The sequence below is a fragment of the Prionailurus bengalensis genome, chromosome A2 (assembly GCF_016509475.1).
Source record: "Prionailurus bengalensis isolate Pbe53 chromosome A2, Fcat_Pben_1.1_paternal_pri, whole genome shotgun sequence".
NCBI classification, from domain to species: Eukaryota; Metazoa; Chordata; class Mammalia; order Carnivora; family Felidae; genus Prionailurus; species Prionailurus bengalensis.
In genome coordinates this window covers 116,103,253-116,125,927 of record NC_057348.1, presented here as the reverse complement: position 1 = coordinate 116,125,927, position 22,675 = coordinate 116,103,253, and the positions used below count along the sequence as shown (strand labels likewise).

The 22,675-nt window shown below is 39.3% G+C and overlaps 1 protein-coding gene across 7 annotated transcripts in view; it reads right to left on the bottom strand.

The window, feature by feature from the left end:
* The window catches only part of PALS2 (protein associated with LIN7 2, MAGUK family member), a 113,870-nt gene extending 92,343 nt beyond the window's left edge, over window positions 1-21,527 (bottom strand). For 2 of the 7 annotated variants that reach the window (XM_043589099.1, XM_043589102.1), the window contains exon 1: window positions 20,635-20,816. Coding sequence is in view for 3 of the 7 variants with exons in the window: in XM_043589097.1 (XP_043445032.1) it covers window positions 32-68 (37 nt within the window). In the remaining 4 variants the exon portion in view is untranslated. Of the gene's footprint in view, window positions 1-31; window positions 147-20,634; window positions 20,817-21,333 lie in introns of those variants that run through there. The other 5 variants (XM_043589103.1, XM_043589100.1, XM_043589097.1 and 2 more) reach the window with 5 other exon arrangements.
* Between the last annotated feature and the right edge of the window lie 1,148 nt (window positions 21,528-22,675).

The following is a 22,675-nucleotide window of genomic DNA, read 5'->3' as shown; positions in this document are numbered from 1 at the left end:
ATGATTTTCAAATCTTAGTGACAGCACTCACCTTTCTCTGACTGCCTTAACATACTTTCTTTGGGCATCCCAAAGATGGTGCTTTCAATTTACCATTTTCAAAACTACTCACTCACCTAACTGAGCCTACTCTTCCTACTATATATTCTATCTATTATGACATCACCATCCACCCATTCTCCAAAGCTTAAAATCTCAAAGCCATTGGATTTTCTTTCTTCTCCCTAACTTCTAAATATCTGATTCTCTTTCAAATATTTTTATTCTGCTTCATCAAAGTCTCAAATTCATCATCTTCAAATTTTCCACTCTCAGACCTTTGGTTTAAAGTTTTTATCTTCTTTTGCACAGACTATTTTAAAATTCTCTTAACTAGTCTACCAACCCCCAATCTTTCCCCACCCTGGCCCCTGCTCCAGACTATGTCTAGAAGTATCTGGTTAAAGTGCAGAGCTCATCCAGAGAAAAGCTAGATCTACAGAGATTTATTTTTTTTTTCAACGTTTATTTATTTTTGGGACAGAGAGAGACACAGCATGAACGGGGAAGGGGCAGAGAGAGAGGGAGACAGAATCAGAAACAGGCTCCAGGCTCTGAGCCATCAGCCCAGAGCCTGACGCGGGGCTCGAACTCCCGGACCACGAGATCGTGACCTGGCTGAAGTCGGACGCTTAACCCACTGCGCCACCCAGGCGCCCCCAGAGATTTATTTTTTAAACAGCTCAAGTAAATAGCGCTGTCCCTAATTTACTCTCACAGTGTAGTAGTCCTGTTTTGAATATTTTTACTGACCTCACCACTAATTAACAAAGCAGGTCAAAGTTTCATTACTTATTGTAAGAAAATATGTAGTTGTTATAACTAAACTAGTGGAACTATCTGAAAATGTTTTTATACAATAAGCACTAATAAACCTGAAATATGACTGACTATAGGATCACTGCTCGATCTTATTAAATATGCAAATTTGAATATTTTTTAGTATCTGAAAACTAGGTTATTTTATGGTAATAAATTTCATCGAGTTTTTTTTTCAAGATAATACACTTACAAAAATACCTAGAATTCATAACAGAACCAGTAATAAAATGGTTTTTAAATTCAGCCATGACGGAGGTGATTGAAGAAAAGTAATCTTAAGTAATGGACTTAAAACCTGACCTTCTCACAGCTCCACTGCCATCACTACTCTAACCACCATCACCTCTTGCTTATTTACTTCAGCAGCCACTCAACTGGTCACTTACTTTCACTCTAGTTCTCAACAGTATTTTCCAGAGGGGCTAGAAACATTATTTTAAAACATAAAAAAGATTTTGTTATTGTTCTGCCAAAACTGTCCAATGGTTTCTCACTGCACTTATAAAATGCTCTAAGGGGCGCCTGGGTGGCGCAGCCGGTTAAGCGTCCGACTTCAGCCAGGTCACGATCTCGCGGTCCGTGAGTTCGAGCCCCGCATCGGGCTCTGGGCTGATGGCTCAGAGCCTGGAGCCTGTTTCCGATTCTGTGTCTCCCTCTCTCTCTGCCCCTTCCCCGTTCATGCTCTGTCTCTCTCTGTCCCAAAAATAAATAAACGTTAAAAAAAAAAATTTAAAAAAAAATAAAAAAAATAAAAAATAAAAAAAATAAAATGCTCTAAATCCTGACCATGGCCTACACCAGCCTTCATGAGTTGGCACTCTGTGTGCCCCGCTGAGTTCACCCTGACAATCTCTCCCCAATCTGCTTATCCTCAGTCGGACTGGCCTGCTTTCTGTACTTCAAACAGGCCTAGTTAATTTCCCATTTCTCATCTTTACCATTTTCTGTTCTCTCTGCTTGAAATGATTCCCAGATAGCCACACATATATCCTTCCTCTCTCATTTGTCTCAGTATGTTACCTCCCCAGAAACAACCTAAACACTCAATCCTAACTAGCCTTTTCCACACACACACACACACACACACACACACACACACACACACACACACACACACACACACTTAGGCACTCTCCCTCCTACTAGGTTTGTATCCATCAGAGTGCTTATCTGAAGTACCTTTGCTTATTGTCTGTCTCCCTTCACTAAAAATTCAGTCATTTTATCTCCTCTGGTGCTAGGGCAATAACTTGACACACAGTAGGCACTCAGATATTTATCAACCAATTCAGAAATATGTGCTAATGCCGTTCAAAGTTCTATTTCTTGAGTTTCAGACTCCTATCTCCTTGCCTACCTCTCTGTAAAGATGTTCTATCAGTACTATAAACTCAATGTACCCATGTATTGCATTACTTCCTAAATCTGGTTTGCTTCCTATATTTCCTATCTCAGGTAATGGCACCCAGGTACACCTTGTCAATCTCCTTTATTGTCTCTAGCTAACCTGCTGCCAAGACCTTTCAGTGTAGTATCTTTCATATATATCCCTTTATCTCCACAGTCACTGCCTTAGTTCATTCTCTCATCTCTCACCTTAACTTCCACAACATTCTATTTATTTTCCTTCATCTATCCCCCATATCACCATTAGAGTGAGCTTTCCAAAAATATAAATATATGGGGCACCTGGGTGACTCAGCTGGGCGAGTGTTCAACTCTTGGTTTCAGCTCAGGTCATGATCTCACGGTTTGTGGGTTCAAGCCCCTCTTTGGGGCCTGCTTGGGATTCTCTATCTCCCTCCCTCTGCTCCTCCCCCATTCACGTTCCCCCCCCCCCCCCAAAATAAATAAATTTTAAAAAATACAAATATGACCATGTTTATCCCCAGGTTAATATCACTCACTGGTTCCCTATCATCTATAAAATACAAATTCCTTAACATGGCACAAAGCCCTCACATTTTCCCCTGTAACTGTTCAAACATGCTCTCCTGCTCCCCCTTGGAGGGGCCCTTTTAATTCTGGCCACGCTAGGCCATTTGCTAGTCCCTAAATCCACTGCTTCATTTTGCTGTAACTTCATCTTAATTGTCTCAAATGGAGCCTTTTCTGACCCATCCTAGCAGATTTAGAATTACAACACTTACTGTATAAGTATAGTCAATCCTCATTATTCATGAATTCTGTATTTATGAATTTGCCTATTTGCTGAAATTTATTTTTAACCCTAAAATCAATACTTGGAGTGCTTTTGTGGTTACCTGCAGACAGGCACAGAGGCAAAAAATGTGTCCAGTGTATGCATCCCCAGCATAGGTCCAACAAGGCAACACTCTGCCCTTTTGTTTCAGCTCTCACACTAAAAACAAGGATCCTTTTCACAGTTTATTTAGTGCCATGTTTTTCACATTTTTGTGCTTTTTTTTTTTTGTGGTGATTCTGCTGTCTAAAATGTCCCCCAAGCATAATGCTTAAGTGCTGTTTAGTGTTCCTAAGGACAAGAAGCCTGATGATGTGCCTTGCACAGAAAATACATGTGTTCAATGAGCTTCCTTTAAGCATGAGTTATTGCTGTTGACCATTCAATGTTAATGAATCAACAACCCATGTTAAGGTGTCTTTAAACAAAAAAACACAAATAACACGGTTATGCACTGACTAGTTAATAAAAATGTGATCAGAGGCTCATAAGAATCTAACCCTGAATTTTCCCCTAAAAGCAATGACTATTTTCTAATTCAGTGTTCACAAAGAATTTCTAAAACATAACTACCATGAATAATGAAAATTGACTGTATTTTCATTTACGTGTCTCCACCACAAAATTAGTGGGCTGAGGGCAGAAATGCATCTTACTTATCTTTGAACTCTAATTCTTAGTATTATGCCAGACATACATACTGAAGTTACCATTTATTGCACATAATTTTACAACTATGGTTTCTCATTTTTGTAATGTGGATATGCCGTGTACGTTTAGACATTATGGTAGGATCCTCAACTGTTCCCCAGCCCAGGAAGACCTTGCTCAACTTGGACAGTGAATGGTCTGAACTTTATCTTCCATCCCTGCCCCTTCACCTCTTTTATAACCAAAGATCATGCTCTTCAAGTTCAAACTTAAAAAATCAAAGTTAAATGAAAAGGCATTTATAGAGATTTACTTTTCATCAGTTAGCCCTAATGAGCTTAGATCTAAAAACAGAGAAGCTGCCAGCCAAAATGGAAGACTGAGCACACATGCCCACATTTTCTCCTCCTGAGGTCACAGTGAAATGACAGGAAAAACACTTTTTAAAAAGAATAAAATGCCAAGAGGGGCTTCTGGGTGGCTCAGTTGGTTAAGCATCCCACTTCAGCTCAGGTCATGATCTCACAAATCTTGGGTTCAAGCCCTGCATCGAGCTCTGTGCTGACAGACGGTGTGTCTCCCTCTCTCTCTGCCCCTCCCTCCCTCTCTCTCTCAAAAATGGACATTAAAGAAAAAAAAAAAAAAAGAATAAAATGCCAAGAATACTGGAGGTGAGGTGGGAAAGAAATCAAAGAGATTAGCCAAACCAGAAATTTTAGGAAATTCCCGGAAGTTAGAAAACAGATAAATGAGGCCTGGAGGTCCAGCAAAAAATTAGGCTTGATAATCTGAAAATAATTCCTTCATTTACAAAACAGCTAGAAATGCTAAATACCAAAAACATCCTCTCGGATACAAAACAAATCCCCAAGAAAATCTCCATGAGCCCACATGAAGAGGATAAAAGACCGGTTGGCTCCTCTAGGGTTTGCAGATGTTAGTACCTAGAACTTCAGAGGCAGCAGCTTAGGCCTTAGTTTGCTCAAAATGGAGAATTGCATATGAGACCCTCCATATAAGGCTGGGACCTTACAGGGTTAACCCCCACCTTGTAAAAGAGTGGCCTAGCAAAGATGTGCCTGCTGGTCACGAAAGACAATGAGGGCATTAGCTTGTCTTAGCTTGGATTCCATATTAGGGGAAAATATTGCCTGAGAATTTGTAACCACAGCCTACTCTCAAGGATTCAGGGTTCCAATACACCTACCAAGTTCAGAAAACCATGAGCAGAGAATTTACAAAGATGCCAAAGAAAAGCCTTAGCAAATCTTCCTTGGAGGAATGTGCTCTTTAATCAGGCTGTACAGAAACCTTTCAATAAAACCCAGCCAAGCATGAGCTCACAACTCAAAAACCACAGAACACTCAAGTAAAAAAAAAAAAAAAAAAAAAAAGGTAATTGAAAACACAAGACAGTAACACTGTCATAAAGGAAAGCAGATAAGATTGAATAAACATTGTAATCTAAGACATTCAGTTCTTCCCAAGAAAAAGCCTCCCTTGAGAAGTACATGTGTGCTCAAATATTCTTCTTTTATACTGGAGTCAATTACTGTGTAAAATGGAAAAAAAGACATGTTTTCTAAGACACGTGGAATAATTTTAATAATGACAATACTCTCATCCAGGGTAAGTTCCACCCCCTTTCCAAGGAGCATTTGGAAATACGTGAGGGCATTTTTGATGCGCCAATGGCTGTGGCAGAGAAACAGGGGCACTAAGCATTAAGATGTGTTCAGGACAACACCATACAAAACAGTACTGCCAAAATGCCAATTATGAATTGTTGAGAAACACTTTACTAACTAAATCTAAAACTGTTATCAATGATTAACTCTATGAAGTAAGACCGGGAACAGAAATTTTTAGCTTTCACTACACATTCATTTTTCTGTATTATTTTAACTCTTTACCATGTAACAGTATTTTTCAAAAGTTAATTAAAACAAGTTTATCATAAATTACTAGGAAGGAAAAGCTGTCCTGTTCATTGGCCAACATAAAATCCCTCCCTCCATATAAACTGGATTGATCAGAACATGAACACTGTGTACTCGACTACCCTAGAATTCCTAGACTCAGAAGGGAAATCTCTTTAAATACTTAAATGTTTCTTAGCTAACACATCTCCACAATTAAAATAAGCTTACTGATGAGGGTTGTGTGCTCATGCAGTGAGGACATGATGCCTGTTCTGTGAGACAGCAGCTCCAACAGTTGACAAGAAGCCCAAGGAAGGAGTCAAGACTAAGACACATAACCGTATATATTTGAAGTGGTAAGGCAGGACGGTTCTGTGGTGCAGTTCATGAATGGATCAGTTAGTAAACTAATGAAAGCCGATTATTAATAACTGATCTATGAACAGGAAGATCAGTTTTAGATTTTATAAAGGCCAATTAAGGAAACACTCGCACAGATGAAAATGGAAGATGAAAATATAATTTATATGTACTAGAAGCAGACAAAAAGTTGTCTACTAAAAAGAAAACCTGCACGTACTCCACAACTTTGAGAATTTGTCATCTTTGAGGGGCAATGTTCTCTCGCTCACTCTTCTCTCTTTCTCCCTTTTTATCACCACACCCTGACCACTACAGAATAGTTTTCTTTATACTTTTGCTTTTCCTCTCAATTTCTTTACTTTACATAGAGTAGCTTGTATACAAGGTATACTTCACTTATATTTTACTAAAAGACCAATATCTTTAGATCAACACCAAACTAAGATGGGTTAAGGTTCTTTCAAAGTATCTTTCTCCATCAGTGATATGTTCATTCAACTTTTATCTTTATATTCCAATGAATTATTTTGCACTGTTTAACAATAACACCAAATAAAAAACTTTGCATACCTTCACTCTAGAATTTCAATGTCTTCCACTTATCATTATAAAACTATTCTAAAACCTTTTCATATATAGCTGTTTATATGTAGGGCAATCTTTACCTCTAAGCAAGGATAAAATTATTCTAAAAGAAATAACTCCTAAGTGATTTTTTCTTTGCAGCTAAGAATTTTATTTAAACAAACTTCTTGTATATAGAAAAATTAGAAAAGGCTCAAATGCTGCCAGAAAAAAAAAAATCCTGCATAAAAAAGTCAGAACAGATGCAAACACTATCAGAAAAAACCTAGACTCAAGAACTAGCTCAGCCCAAACCTAGGACATAAAGCACCTTAAAGCACATAAAAATCCCTGTTAAAAGAAAGTACTTAGGAAATCACATCAAGAGGCTCTCACAATTTGGGAACAGTGATCCCTCAAGAATTAAATTAATGAGAGGAAACAAAAGATACACAAGGTTAGTAGAAAAAAACTACCCTAAGAGGGGTAGAACTACTGGAAATATTTGTCTAATTAAAGTGCTTAAGATATACCCTTAGGATAAGAACATAATAAGGAAAATAGTGACAACTGTACTATAAGCAGTTGAAAAAAAGTTTGTTAACAGCAAGACAGTATCTGGTCAATCCTAGAAAAAAAAAAGAAATTGATAGGTTTCTAAAATTGCCCACAGGAGAATTTGCCTACTCTGTATTCCAGGATTTCTCAATCTTGTCACTACTGACATTTTGCAGTCAAATGCTCTACCACTGAGCTATACCCGACACTACTGACATTCTGATATTTCCTTGTTATGTGGGGTTGTCCTATAAATTATTTAGCAGCATCCCTGGCCTCTACCCACTAGACACTAACAAGCATCCCCACTCCCACCTCCACCCCAAATGTGACAATTAAAACTGTTTTCAGATATTACCAAATGTCCTGTGGGAGGCAAAATTGCCCCAGAATCAGTTATATATTTTAAATAATGCAAATAGATGCACAAAGCTAATACAGTTTGATATTTCTAACATCAAAATCATCCAATTTTCTTGCTCACCTAGTAAATGTCTCATAATAATTTAGCTCTATACAGAAAATAAGTACTTGGTATACAGTGTTTAGTGAAATAAAAAAAAAAAAAATGTCAGAGAGGAAAGCCCGTGACCATACTCTACATGTGTTATCTAATAGTAAATATCAAGTCACATACTTCTCTCATTTGCCCACAACTTCTAACATTGTTTTAATGTTAACATTGTTAAATGCATCTTTCAAGCATTTGAATACTTTTAAAATGTTTTAAAATTCTTTAATATTCTTATAATTTTCCTATCAGTATCTTGATTTCCTTTTTAACTTTTAAAGCCTATTTATTATTGAGAGACAGAGACAGAAATGTGAGCAAGGGAAGAGCAGAGAGAGAGGCAGACACAGAATCTGAAGCAGGCTCCAGGCTTTGAGCTGTCAGCACTGAGCCTGACACAGGACTCGAACCCATGAACCGCGAGATCATGACCTGAGCTGAAATCACGAGTCGGCCGCTTAACCAACTTAGCCACCCAGGCACCCCTAAGCATCTTGATTTTCTAAGTTTCCCTTTTCCCTAATATTTACAGTTCCTTTGCCCCTCCCTTCCATGACAACCACATAGCTCACCCATCATCCTTACTGTAAATATCTTTCCTTTGAACTTAACAGTATTTTATGCAGGGATAAATGAAATGTGACTAATACCCAGGTAAGTGATTGCAAAAGACATCTCCATCCATCCTTTAATAATAATAAAGCGGTCAAATATAGTTAAGAATAAATTGCTTAAATCTAAGGAGTACAAAAAGTTATTTAAAAAATAAGAACCTAAATGAACCTTTAAACAAGATCAGGGCTTACCTTGGGAAAAGATCCCCAAACCCTGAAGATCCAGGGACTGTCCTTTGCCTAGGAATTCCTTGCAAACTTCAAGACACCCCTTTATGTCATTTGGACACAGGGAACTCATAATTTCCCTGTATCCAACTCTCATTCCTCATTCCTTCTGCCACCACTTTCAAGCTCTTATTTCCTTTAAATTATCAGTCCAAGAGGGGTGCCTCAGTGGCTCAGTCGGTTAAGCGTCCGACCTCCACTCAGGTCATGATCTCACGGTTCGGTTCGTGGGTTTGAGCTCCTGGTCAGGCTCTGTGCTGACAGCTCAGAGCCTGGAGTCTGCTTCAGATTCTGTGTTTCCCTCTCTCTCTGCTCCTTCCCCACTTGCTCGCTCTCTCTCTCAAAAATGAATAAACATTAAAAAAAAAGTTGTTTTTTTTTTTTTAATTATAACTGCAAGTCTCTTTCCACTATTCTCTTCTTCACTGTAACTCACCCAGCACAAAACTATCACACAGATCATGTAAAAATGTCATTTTAACGACAATACTAGATTAGAAAATTTTTTTATTATCTGGGAATGTTTAAATTTTTCTTTTAAAAATCTAGCTTTTTATCTATTCAGCCTAATTCCTCTATTCTCTAATATAAACTATTCTAACCATTGTTCTTTTTTACTTTGTATATGCACAAACACATCTCTTCCTACTTAAATGCCTTCACTGATGTTACCCCACCCAACAGTGTTCTTTTTTTCTTAGCTATTCAATAGCTAATCAATTTATAACACACTTCTTGCTCTTTTAGAATCAAAGGTTTAGAGCTGAAAGGACTCATCTCAAAATTAATTCAATCAAGTGAGTAGCAAAGTCCCTCCCTACAGATGAGAATTTCTTTTCCTAAACTTCAAACTCTTTCAGAACTTAGCTGCACATGATAAAATGCTATTTATATGGTAATTTGTGCTTCCTAATTTCAGTAATAAATATTAAACACAGCCTATGAGCATGGGACAATGTTTGGCTGAGCGGATGCAAAGACAGTTTCTTTCTTCACATAAACCATATACAGTAACCTTTTTATTGTGTAAAATTCCAGTATATACATATATACACACATTTACTTTCAGTGAAAATTTCTACTTGACTGTAATGAGTTCTAAGGTGCTCTTTTTGGAGGTATTTTGGGAAAAGGGGGAACTGCAGGTTTGGAAGATAAAAGAGAAGGGAAATAAAGAGACGACAGAGTAAGAGAAGGTATTTTCAGTGTGCTCTTAGAAGAGACAGAAGAAGGAGCAAAACGAACTTCCAGCCTTCAATCTGAAAAGTCTTTGGGGAAGGAGAGAAAGGATATGAGAATGAGAAGGACAAGCCAAGTCAGTGTTACATTATGTTATGTTCTGATGAGTGCTAGCATGAAATTATCATGGGTAGAACTATAAATACCCACTCAGCTCTAGCAAGCTGAGTTAAATAAAGGTTACTAAAAGCTTATTTTTTTAATTTAAATATCCAAGTTATGCTATCTCTAGAGCAAACAGTTGGAACTACAAGTTGGAGTAACTTTTAAGTGAAAATAAGAAAGACACTTTTTTATAAGACACCCTAAAAAATGCTTAAAAATTTTAAGAACTGCCCAGCCCATTCCCCCTAGATTGGAAATCTGAAAAGTTTCTTTCAAGAAAGTAGGAGTAAATGGAAAATAACTATATAGTACGTGGTATTTCCAAATTTAATTGCATAAAATGTTGATAATCTGTTTGATATATTTTATTTAAGGTTTTAATTGGATGAACATTAGAAGTCTATAAAGATTTTTAAAGGGTTCGTTCACAATCACAAACTCCTTAACCTTATTTCCCCCATAACATCTTAAATTCCTTCAGGGAGTATCTGTCTACCTTTGGATTTTCAAGAACCTAATGCTAAGAATGATGAGGGCATCCAGGGATGACTTTGCCTACTTTTGCCTTAATAGGTGTTCCAAACTTAACACATTGTTTAAAGTTTTTTTCATTTATCCCCCATTCCAAAAGATTACCCGTTTGAGAAAGAAAATGAAAAACATCTGAATCAAGTTACATACAAATATGCATACCATTGTTTAATTTCTGAAATAAGGAACTTGAATGAATTAAATTTCTTTAACTCAGTTACCTACATTTCTTACATCAAAGTCCCAAATAGAAGGGCATTTACCAGATGAATAAAAAGGTGTATAATTTTATGTAAAGCTAAATTTGCCATAAAACATTTTATATGTACATGTACATATATATTCTAGGTAATACAAAAAGACCAATCCACCTGAAGACAGCCACATTCATACAAGATACTAAAAAATTCCTATTATGTGATAATGAACAATTAGGAACATATTACAAGCACGGTCATTCTCTTCATTCAAAAAAAAAAAAAAAAAAAGGCTACATTACCAAACACTATTTACTTCTGTAGACTTTTAGAGGGAAAGCAGGAGGAAAAATAAGGGCTATGTGAGTTTTATAAACTCTTCAGATTATGTTGGAAGGATCTTTGAGTTCATATCTTCATCTTGTAAACACACTTAAATGTCATGTAAAAATAAGACTTATTAACTTTAGTTAACAGCACATAATTCATTGGACTACTTTAAAAGCAAAGCTCTTTTAAAAAAATATTTACTGAATGAGACATAGCTCATAGCAGAGTGAAAAAAAAACAAAGTTATGAATCAGGCAAAGGCAACTGAAAACATTATTCAACAAATATTTTTCAGTGTACATATAACACTGAACCTAATGGTAGGTGATGGAAAGGATACTGACATTTACTGAACACTTAAAATGTACCAGGCTCTGTGCTGGACACTTATATTATGTAATTAAAATCTTATAGTAACACTATAGATATTCTAACCCCTGTTTTAGAGACGAGGTATACTGAGTTCAGTGGTAACACGAGACATGTCTGCCAGCAAGCTTACTGTCTGGTACCAGGTAAAGCTCTGTGTCCTGAACAAAGTAAAAGAGCTGGAAGTTAGAAAAACTGGGATTACAACCCATGTCTCAAGCTCTTTTGCCACGCTAATAATAAACTATATAAGCAGTGAAAATATTTCGCTAATAAGCAAAACTCCAAATAATAATAATGAAAAGCCAAAGTTTCCTTTAGTAAAAAAGTAACCCAAGCATTAGGTTGGTAATAACAATAAAGTATTTATAGTAACATCCTATAATTTATAAACTGTAATTACAGTATTAAAACAGAATTTTCTACAACTTCCAAAAATTTGGAAGCAACTAGGATATGAGTTCTCATCATACTGCCAGATTAGAAGCTATGCAAATTAGCTGCAATGGAGACTAGTATTCCCAGTATCTTGGGGAGCTGTTACTTAGACAAAACAGAATTTCTTTATATATAACATATTACACATACGTATTACTTCTTTTACATATATATATGTGTGTGTGTGTGTGTGTGTGTGTGTGTAAAATACATGCACACACACAATTGTATTTAATACAAGACTATGGAGTTATATTGTTCTTCATATGAAAATCAAGTTGAATGCTTTGGAGAGACCCGAAGAAAGCAAATGACCAACAACAACAACAAGAAAACCAAGAGTGATCTGTATAATTAAACATAAAACAACTATCAACAACTGAGGAGTAATAAAACATACAAGGATCCTACACTCAGATTCTTTCATAAACTTTTAAGTTCTTGTTCCAAAGCTAGGAATTGGTGATAATGCACTAATCTATAGAAGAATGATGACCCAGGGCTCCAGGCAAAAGATACATACTCAAAGAAGACTGGCACATGAATGTATATTTATATTTTTAAGTAAAAATATATTAAACTACATGTGAATCATTTTTTAATGACCCCTCACTTAAGTCAACTTTCAATCAACCACAACCACCACTAGTCATAATCAACTCAGATTAGGGGGTTTTACTCATAACATGTGCTGATACAAGTATACAGCTTTTTTCAAGAATGATAGATACACAAGAAAATCCTGGCAATAGTTAACTTTAAAATAGTGTTTCTCAATCTCAGCTCTATGACATGCAGGGTTGGATAATTCTTTGCCATGGCAGTCTGTCCCATACACTGATGGGCCAGGCCCATCCCTGGCGTCTGATAAGTGGCCTCCCAGTTATAACAGCCAAACGTCCCTGGGGGAGTGAGAAGGCAGCAAAATCTATCCCTGGCTAAGAAATACTGACTTATAAAGAGAGGGATGGAATGGGGCATAAAGACTTTTACTTACTACTTTTCTGGACTACTTAAATTATTACTATAGCAGGCTGAATAATGGTCCCCCAAAGATACTCAGGTCTTGGTCCCTGGAACCTGTGAAACGTTACCATATTTGGAGAGTCTGCATATGTGATTGGAAATCCTGTGACATGGAGATTATTAAGGATCATTATGTGGGCCCTAAATGCCATTATATGGGTCTTTATGAAAGAAAGGCAAAGGGAGAGGTTTCCTTCTCTCATGCACACGGAAGGTGGTAAGAACAGAGATAAGAGACTTGAAATACTGCCCTTGAAGACTAGAACAATGCAACCACAAGCTAAGGAATGCTGGTAGCCATCAGAAACATGACAGAGGCAAAGGACAGATTCTCCTCCTGAGCCTCTGAGGGAGCACAACCCTGTTGACACACTGATTTTGGCCCAAGGATACTGATTTCAGACCTCTGGCCTCCAGAAGTGTGAGAGAATACATTTCTTTTGTTTTAAACTTATTAAGTTTATGGCAATTTCTTATAGCAGACACAGAAAACTGACACAATCATATATAAGAGTTTTATTTTGGTTTTAAAAATCTGTTTCTGATGAGCAGATGAAATGTGTGGACAGCATTTAGCATAGTCTTAAAATATAATAAGCATTCAATAACATTGTTCATGCCACTGACACTATGACTAAGCTCCAAGCTCTTGGTACTAAGAAGAAAAATTAAGGATGTTCAAACAGTAAAACTGGGCATACATATGCACAAGGCTCATGTGAGCGAAAGCACATAAATCAGCCACTCATATGATGTGTTCTTGACAGTTATGTAAGTGTTGTGCTACAATCTGTCCTGTACTGTAAAGATAAGTTGTGCATGAGGACAGCCAATGATAGCTTCTTGGGAGAGGCAAGCTTGAACATTTATTAGTAAAGAACAAACAAGGTTACAAAGGGAAGAGTATGAAAGTGAGCAAAGCAATGGAAATCAATTTGATGCTTGTAGAGTTATCAATCTGACTAAAGTAGACATCACGGTAAGAGACCAAATTCTAGGGTTAGCGTTATGTAAATGGTATAGGACCCTAAAAGCTATGCTGATTTGGTTATTAAAGAGAATATTTTACAGAATGTATTATTTTACAAATATTGGCTTTCAGTGACTTTAAAAATATAAACATAATCTGGCCCTACACCAGACCTACTAAATTAGAATCCTTTGGTGTAGAATAACTCTAAACGATTTGACGCCTGCTAAGGTGGAGAACCTCTGTACCAAAGTCAAATCATGATAAATGACCTACAGAATAAAAATATTATAAAGTATATATCATATCCTTGAAGTATGTACTCAGCTAAACTAGCTTAGCATTTTCCTAGGTGAAAATTCTTCCTAAGATGTAGCCCCTCTGGGTTCTACCACATACTTTCTCTAAACTAATCCCTCAACACTTTTCCTTTCCTAAGCATATGCCCTTGATCTGCTCAGTCATTTCCCTATTTTCTCACAAATTTTTCTAGAAAAATTCCATGCATCTTAAGCTGCCCTACCCACTTTTAATATCTAATCCAACTAAGATCTGACAATATTTTATAGAACAAAAGAACCATGTAAAAGTAAAGTTCCACTAATGTATTAGAAACAATTTATGAAACTGTCCTATTGACCATTTATTATAATAAAACCTTAAGTACATTTATCAAGTGAAATTCTAAATCACTTTTTACAAAAGATTTCCAAGAGCATAAAATTATGAAGGGAGTCTATGAAGAGCCACAGTTCACTTGAATCTACTTAAGTGTTTACTAAGTAGTTAACAAAGTGCTAGGCTCCGAAAGATACAAAGTATATGAAAATCTCAGTGATTTGGAAACAAACTTGAGCACTAGAGTAAAAGATAGGGGTGATCTGGGAATAGAAACTGAATATGATCCTAAAAGGAATCTCTTTTGTTGGTGGCGGGGAGAAGGGTAGTGGTCTTGTTGGCTTTACCCTAGCCTGGGCTTGTTTCATGACTAAAGCTAAATATAAAACAATACAAGTTAGAGTGCAGATAATTAAGTTGTGCATTCTTTCCTCTCCCATAAATACCTACATTAATTCATGCATATTTCCAGGTATTTCTATTTACCTCAGTACTCTTCAGAAAGTTCAGTCACATCAAATTCTATTCATTTATATTTCCACCAGCAACAAAAGAGAGCACCTTTTAGTGTCTATCCTCCTCAAAAGTATTATCAAATTCTTTTGGTCTAATTTCTGAAAATTGTATCTCATAGTTTTAATTTAATTTATATTATGTATGAGTTTGAATATACAGTAAAACCTTGGTTTGTGAGCATAATTCGTTCTGGAAACATGCTTGTAATCCAAAGCACTTGTATATCAAAGCAAATTTCCCCATAAGAAATAATGGAAACTCACATGATTTGTTCCACAACCCAAAAATATTCATATAAAAATGATTACAATACTATAATACAAAATAATAAAGAAAATACAAAATATAAAGAAAAATAAAATGCACTTCACTTACCTTTGACAACCTTTGTGGCTAGTGTGAGGGAGTCATGCAGGATGACTTTCATTATTACGTATGGAATCACTGATATCTATTAGCTCAATGGAATCTTTTTCTTTTCATGCAGCTTTAACAAGGAACCTATCCCATGACACTTGCTTTTTGTCTCCTTTTGAAGATTTCGCAGAAACGAGACATTGTGTCGTCGTTAAACAGATTCATCCCTTGTGCTGCTACAGCCTTATTCGAGTGATGCTTTTCTACAAAATTTTGCACTGTTTCCCACATTTTACACATCTCCCTAACCTCATTTGAAGTGAGGGATTCCACCACCTTCTTTTCCTCTACAGATGAGATGCAGACATAGAAAATCTTCTTATAAAATCTTACAACTTCAGCCACTTGCATACCTCGTGCGTACTTCTTGATGATTTCCCTCTTAACTTCCATCGTAGTCATCTGCTTCTTCTCACCGGTAGCCTTTCTTATCAACCTTTTTCTGCATGGGGGCCATTTTATAGACTTGCACGGATGTTGACTACAGTAAAGTACTAATAAACTCTTGTCATTTACTCTATTTAATGAAACTGGCAATAAGGTAGCAAAGGGTCTATACCTGCAGGCAGCCTGACCTAGAATGAAGGAAAGCTTCATTCCTAAGCTTACTCTTGTATGGAAAAGCAAATGACTGTCCATAGGTTCTTTGAAGTGACAAAAAATACACTCCTGCCAGTTGAGGGCACCTTCCAATGTTCTGAAAAATCAATGATTTCTGCCAAACACCGCAGCCTGAGACCAAGTATCTGAGCATGGGAGACGATCACTCATAATCCCAAAGCGAGCGAGAGAAGAACCATTGGCTCAGTTGTGATCGTGTGACATTCGGTGTCACGTACTACTTGTAATGCAAGACACCACTAGTTTATCAAGTTAAAATTTATTAGAAATGTTTGCTGTCTTGTGGGATACTGGCAGAACAAGTTACTTGCAACCCAAGGTTTTACTGTCTGTGCTTAGGAATCATTCAGATTTCCTTTTCTGTGAATTATCTGTCTATAATCTTTGCCTAACTTTATGGTTGTTCTTTTTCTTATCAATTTGCAGATATTCATTATATATTAAGGAAGTTTGCCTTTTGTCTGCAATACAAGTTGCAAATATCTTCCGCAGCTCCTATATTACCATCATGCTGTGTTTGATCACTTCTTTCCTTCACGTATATATATTGTCCTTAACCAAACTATAAATTCCTACCATGAAAGAAAGGACATTTCTTTTGAATATCCCCACAACAGTGCTTTTCAGATCTTCTAACTTTATATACCAGCAAAATTTAAAAGAAGGGAAACCAAACTTCTAGGGGTAGTAAAGGGTGAACATTAATTATCCTTGTGGCATCTACTTGGGCTGTCTCTCCAATCCCTTTTCACACGGTTACAGCAAATGCCACCAAGTTCTAATAGTATGACATAAGTCATGGAACTGGGGAGAAATGGGTACTAGATGAATCTCTTTCCTGTCATCCGGGATGGTACTGAGAAAACTCAGGAGATGCTGCCAGCCACGTAGTCCATTAAGAGGATGAAAAAGTGATCCTCCACAGCAAGAGAAGAAATGAAGCAAATGTGCATGAGGAATAAAGAGATGAAGTGTATCATTCTGGCACCAGATGGAGTTCTTTGTCTCAACCTTTGGATTTCATCAGATACTCCCTGCATTTTTATAATAAATCTTACCTCTTGTTTATACCAGTTAGATGAATTTCTATTACTTACAGCCAAAAGTAGCCTACCATCTACTCAAATCATTCCATAAAGGGACATTTTAACACCAAAAGCTGAGTAAGGAGAGAACCTCAGATTCTTAAAGAGGGAATATTTATTTAATAGCAGCTGTGTGCCAGGAACAGGTTTAAGTCCTTGAAATATAGTTAAACAAAAGAGATACAATTACTGTTTCCATGGGGCTTACAGTCTAGTGAGAGTAGACAGATAATATAAAAATACAATGTCAGATAGTGATAAGCAGCTGGCAGGAAAAAAAATTTAAAGGTAATGAGATAGAAAGAAATAAGGATAGTGTTATTCTACGGGGTGGTTAGATAATACTGCTTATCTGAGAAGATAATATTTGAACTGAAACTTGAAATGATGAAAAGGAGCCAGTCATGTAATGTTTTAGGAAGAGAATTAGGAAGAGAATTAGGAAGTGGTAAAGGAGTAATCTAAGAAGAAGAGATATGAGATGGTGAAGTACATAGGGATGAGTTCATGTATAGGAACTAGTAGGCAGGAAAGGATTTGAAAATAACAAGCTTTATGAAAAACACACTGTATTTCTCCTATTGTCTTGAATCATTGATAACTTTAACAAAACAGGCCTTTAGAAACCCCAAGTATCACCATCCCCAAGTACTCGACACAATCTTGAAGTTAGCTAGGAATGAACACTTCCTAAGCAGAAAATATCCTGTTGAACATTTTTTTTTTTAATTTAGGACAAAAGCAAAGCCATTTAAAAAGAAGAATCTAGGATGATAAAATTATAAAGACTACTCCACATTCTATCCTATTTACTATGATCAAGGATGTACAAAGGTCTTAGTTAAGGAAGAACATAAAAATTTAAGTTCTTTCTAAGCTACAATAAACATAACATCCTTCACTATTACTAAATTGGACATTGCCTAGGTTAAATACTATCAGAGGAGAAAAAGTGGACACCAGGCTTCTAAGAACAGCCACAGCATAATTTAACAAAGTCAACAAAGTTGTGAATTTTAATCTTATCTTTACTACTACAAAAAAAGGAAGAACTTCTCCCTTTGTGGTGAAATTGGGTACAAGGGGTGCCTTAATATCTCTTCCTCTGAAAGCTTTTTAAAATAGAAGACCAACCTGTTTGAAGAGGTTCAGATATGGATCACCTCACAGAAAAGAGTTTTCTCCAGATCCTTCCAGACAACTTCTGTGTACACTAGGCAAGTAATCAAGCCTACATGGCTACTAAGATTAACGTCAGTTAAGTCAGGCTTTGAAAGCTCTAATGTACTCATGAATCTCATCTTTCATTATGTTAGTTAGCCCACTTAACAACAGACCAAAAAGTAGACTGTTAATAACACAATCTATAAAGAGAGGTACTTTGTGAGTGTGGTGTGAGTTAAGAAAAAAAAAAAAAAAGTCATTAGACACCTTGATCAAGACTTGATTCTAAGCGCATCCTCCTCAGCACGTTGCCAGCAGTTTGGCAAAGTGCCGGAGATGATTAGCAGCCAGTGTACGTAAGGGAGTGATATGGTCAACCTAAAGTGTATAGTCTCCCCCCAGTGGTCATAGACAAATAAGAAGAGTGGAGAAATCATTGCAGCTTCTGTGAGAATGACCACAAGATTCACTATGCAGAAACTGGTTGCTACAAAAATGAAAGAAAATCTTTAATTCAAAACTAGCAACCTATCAGTAAAGAGATATTTTATGTTTATATGTTCTTATGATATTCATAAATGTGAAGCCTAGTTTTGGAAGTAAAGAACTGACAGGTAAAATAAAACTAGCATAGTTTTTCTCAGTATAATTTTTTAAGGAATAAACAGAATCTTCAGACAACCCAATATTTGTGTTATTTAAAAACAGGCAGGTGTTCATTCTTCCTGAAATAAACAGCATATCCCTTGTAAGTCAACCACATTTACCCGAAGTAGAGTTCTGATATAATTTAGTCACTTACCAAATAAATTACCTTGGAAAAGAAAATTATCAGTGTTATATACCTAATGTCTACTCTGCAAAACACTCTTTCAAAAACCACCCAGAACTACTATAATTTATATAAAGTAAGTGATGTAAAACATACAAATGGGTCCTCTTGTTTCTTTGAATATTTATTTCCTTGGTGTTTTTACAATCAGATAGCCTTTGACTAGCACTTACCCTGTATTATTTGCAACTCTCAGTAATAATTTGCTGTTACTCCCTTTTAACAAAGCTTCAACGTCAAAAATGTCAAAGGTATTTAATTAAAGCATCTGCTGTCTTCTAACCATCAATTATTAAAACGGTAAAACATATCTTAAAAATATAGTAAATACTCAACTTCAATTTAAAAGGAGCCTTTTTAAAAGGTAACACAATTATGGTTGTCTTGGTTATCCCAAGCTAAAAAGAAGGGGAGTGGGGAAGGAGGGAGAGAAGCAGGCGGTGTAGTCTTCTGGAACAATTTCAGCCTGAAATGAGACTCAGGAAAAAAGCAAACTGCTCCCTCAAATGTTTAAGAAAAATATGATTCATTTCTAAAAAATCCAACAGTTGGCTCTGAGAACAAAAAAGGAGTCTGTCTTATATAGTGTTACCAGACTTGCTTAAGCACCTTAATTTTATTTAATCTAGAATGTAAAATAATTCATTAAAAAAAATTCCAGGTGAAAAAGGAATTGAGTAGCATCAATGAGGACACACGGATGGACGGATGGACACACGCACACACCCGTGGTGTTTTTTTTCATAAAGATATTTACTGTGTAACCCCAAAGGACAAAATAGAGCAATTAAAAGTGTTACCATTTGAATATTATGTAACCCTAGTCTAAAATAAAAGAAACATGGACCTTAAAAAGTAACATGTAGTGCAAACATATATTTAAACAGGTATTTAAATATATGATAGATTTCCGATACAAATGACCTCAAAATGACACAACCCACAAAAGTTCTTTGTTTACTGTAAAAAGGCCTCAGAAGATATGACTACAATCAGGCCTCATACCTTACCACAACTCCACAGTAGATACCTAAAATAAGCATTTATTACCTGACGTCCGTTGTTATACGTATGTACCGCAACTATCTCTGCATTGATAGTTACCTTGCCTAATATATTCGACATACATAAGTTTCCAAACGACCATTTCAAAGATGCCAAGGATAGAAATGGCTGCTAAACCATACTCCAACTGAAGAGCATTTTTACACACCTCGAATGTTGTGAGCCAGATTACAAGAAGGCTAATTCAGGAAGCATAAAGTAAAATTCCAACAATCCCCCAAGGCGTAGGAAAGAGTAAAACGTGGCTAGCTTCTTGACCTTAACAAGCTGTTTACAAGTAATGCGGAGAATTTTCTGAGCTTCCCCATCAGCCTTCAATTCCCTTCCTCGCCTGCCCCCAGCCCCCTTACATAAATGCATGCCCCAAGTGATGGCAGTTTAACGGCTATAATCTCCAACTGTAATCTCAGGAGCTGGTGAGATGGAGACTAAACTCCCAATAAAGTGTTAAAAAAGTCCTTCTGGGGGGTGGGGGGGGAGGGAATTCACCAACCAATCCACATCCTGCCATCATACTGGCCTGTTTGAGCCCTCAATCGACTCCCTAGGGGCCCTTCACCCCGCCAAAAAAAAAAAAAAAAAAAAAACCCAAAAAACAAAAGACACCAGCACCTTTCTGGTTCCATATTAACGTACCGAGGATCGAAAAACACCGCCTCAGCAACGAACGCCTCCGGAGCAGCGTGTGCACGGCCCACAACCACTTTGACCAAAGGAGTCTCGTGCCTCGGAAGTAGCAGCAGTAGTTGCAGAAAGCCTCCTCCCGCAAGAACTTGGGGCTCGGGAGCACGCCAGAAGCCGGCGGAATCGCCCCCTCTCGGCACTGACCCCGAAGGTGTCAGTCACAGCAACTACCGCCCCCAGCGCGGCTCTCCATTCATGCCTTAAACGCCACTCCCGCCGCAGAGGGTGTCGGCGCCCGCGCACCGCTTCCAGAGCCCGGAGGGGGCCCTGCGCGCCCCCAGCCCCAGCCTTGCCCCAGCCGGGGCCGCGCGGGGAGCGCGTGGAGAGAGCTGGGCGCCGCGCGCCGGCAGGCAGCATGGGCCAGACACGTTGCCGCGCTCCGGCCCGCGCGCCCGCAGCCCGGGAGCCAGGGGCCCGGCAAATCGCGCCCCTTCTGCGCCGGCCGGGCCGGGCCGGGCGCGCGAGCAGCCCTCCCCGCCCGCGCCGCCTCCGCCGCCCGGGCCCCCGGCGCGCCGAGCCCAGGTGCTGAGGGGGCGGGGCGGGCCAGGGTCCCCGCGTGGCGCACGGCGACGAGCAACAGGGCGCCCCCCGGCCGGCCGCGGCGCGCGGCGAGACCGTTACCCCAGAGGCATGGGGGCCCCGGCAACTCACCGGCTCGCACCTCGGCCGCCTCCGCGACGCCGCCGCTCCCCTGCGCCCGCCGCCGCCGCCGCTGCTCTCCCTCAGCCGCAGGCGCCGCCGAGCAGCCCCATCTACAAACTCGGGGCTCGTAGTTGGGAATTGGAAATGCGGCTCTCACTCCTCTCCGCCTCCCCTCCCTCCGCCCCCTCCCTCGCTCCCCACTCCGCCCCGGCTACGGTCGCCGGCGCCGGCGCCGCCACCGCCACCACCGCGCGCTCGGCCAACCTCCCCTCAGCCGCCCTCCTCCCCCTGCTCCTCGCGCCGCCGTTGCCGCCGCCGCCGCCGCCGGGGCGCGCTCCTCCTCGGCCTCGCGCGTGCGCCGGACGCCGGGGAGCGCGCGCTCGGGCGCGAGGAGGCGTCGCCGCCTCCGGGAAGCCGGGCTCCGCCCCTCCGGCCGCGGCGCGGCGGCCAGGTGGAGCCCCCCTCCGAGCGCCGGCAGACAGCGCCCGCGGCGTCGGGGCCTGACGGCGCCGCCTGCGCCCGGCCTCCTCTCCCGGGTCTCCTGGCCCCGGCCCGGAACCGCGCCCGCAAGAGGGTCGGTCAGATCCAATCGGCGCTGTTCTTCCGGGCCGAAATCGCCGCTGTCATTCAGCATTTACTAACAGGCAAGGTACTTTGTGGGACGTACAAGAGGCTCCTCCCTGTCCTTTCCAAGAGTTTACATGAAAAGAACCCAGTCTTGGGGCACAAAGGATAAACAGACTCCCGAAGGAAAGCCTCTGGAGAATCTCCTCCCTTCCCCTTCACACACACACACCCATGGTTCCGATGCGTATTTAGCAGGGTCTACAACGCTGATGGTGTCCTTCGTGAATTTTTCTCCCGAAGGCCCAGCCGGGGAGAGTGATTCACACCCGAGGAAATGGACTGGCACGAGCCCTTTTCATAGAACCGAGGGTCTGGTATCCCGTGATAACTCCCAGAGCTGGCTTTGCTGGACATTCCCAGTTCACCAGTTGTTCAGCTCCTCCCAAACATCTGGCTTCTCCAGACCTTGGAAGGGGCAGCTACGCCATCCTTGCCACCTCAACTCTGACTCTGCATGGAGGATGGTGAACTGAGATGAGTGTCCGGGGGTGAGATGACACATTTTGACAGGAGCGCAGATTGAATTTTTCAGTTGAAAGGAACTGAGCAATGCAGTGCAGCAGAGGCTCTGGCTAGAAAAACACAGCAAGGCAATCAGAGAACTTCTGATTCCTTTAACATCTAGCTCATCCCAAAAGATCTCTGTGAACCGTCAGACCTGTGATGGGGGCTTTTGAAAAGCTGTTAGCGTTTTTCCTAAAAAAAAAAAATTTTTTTTACAACA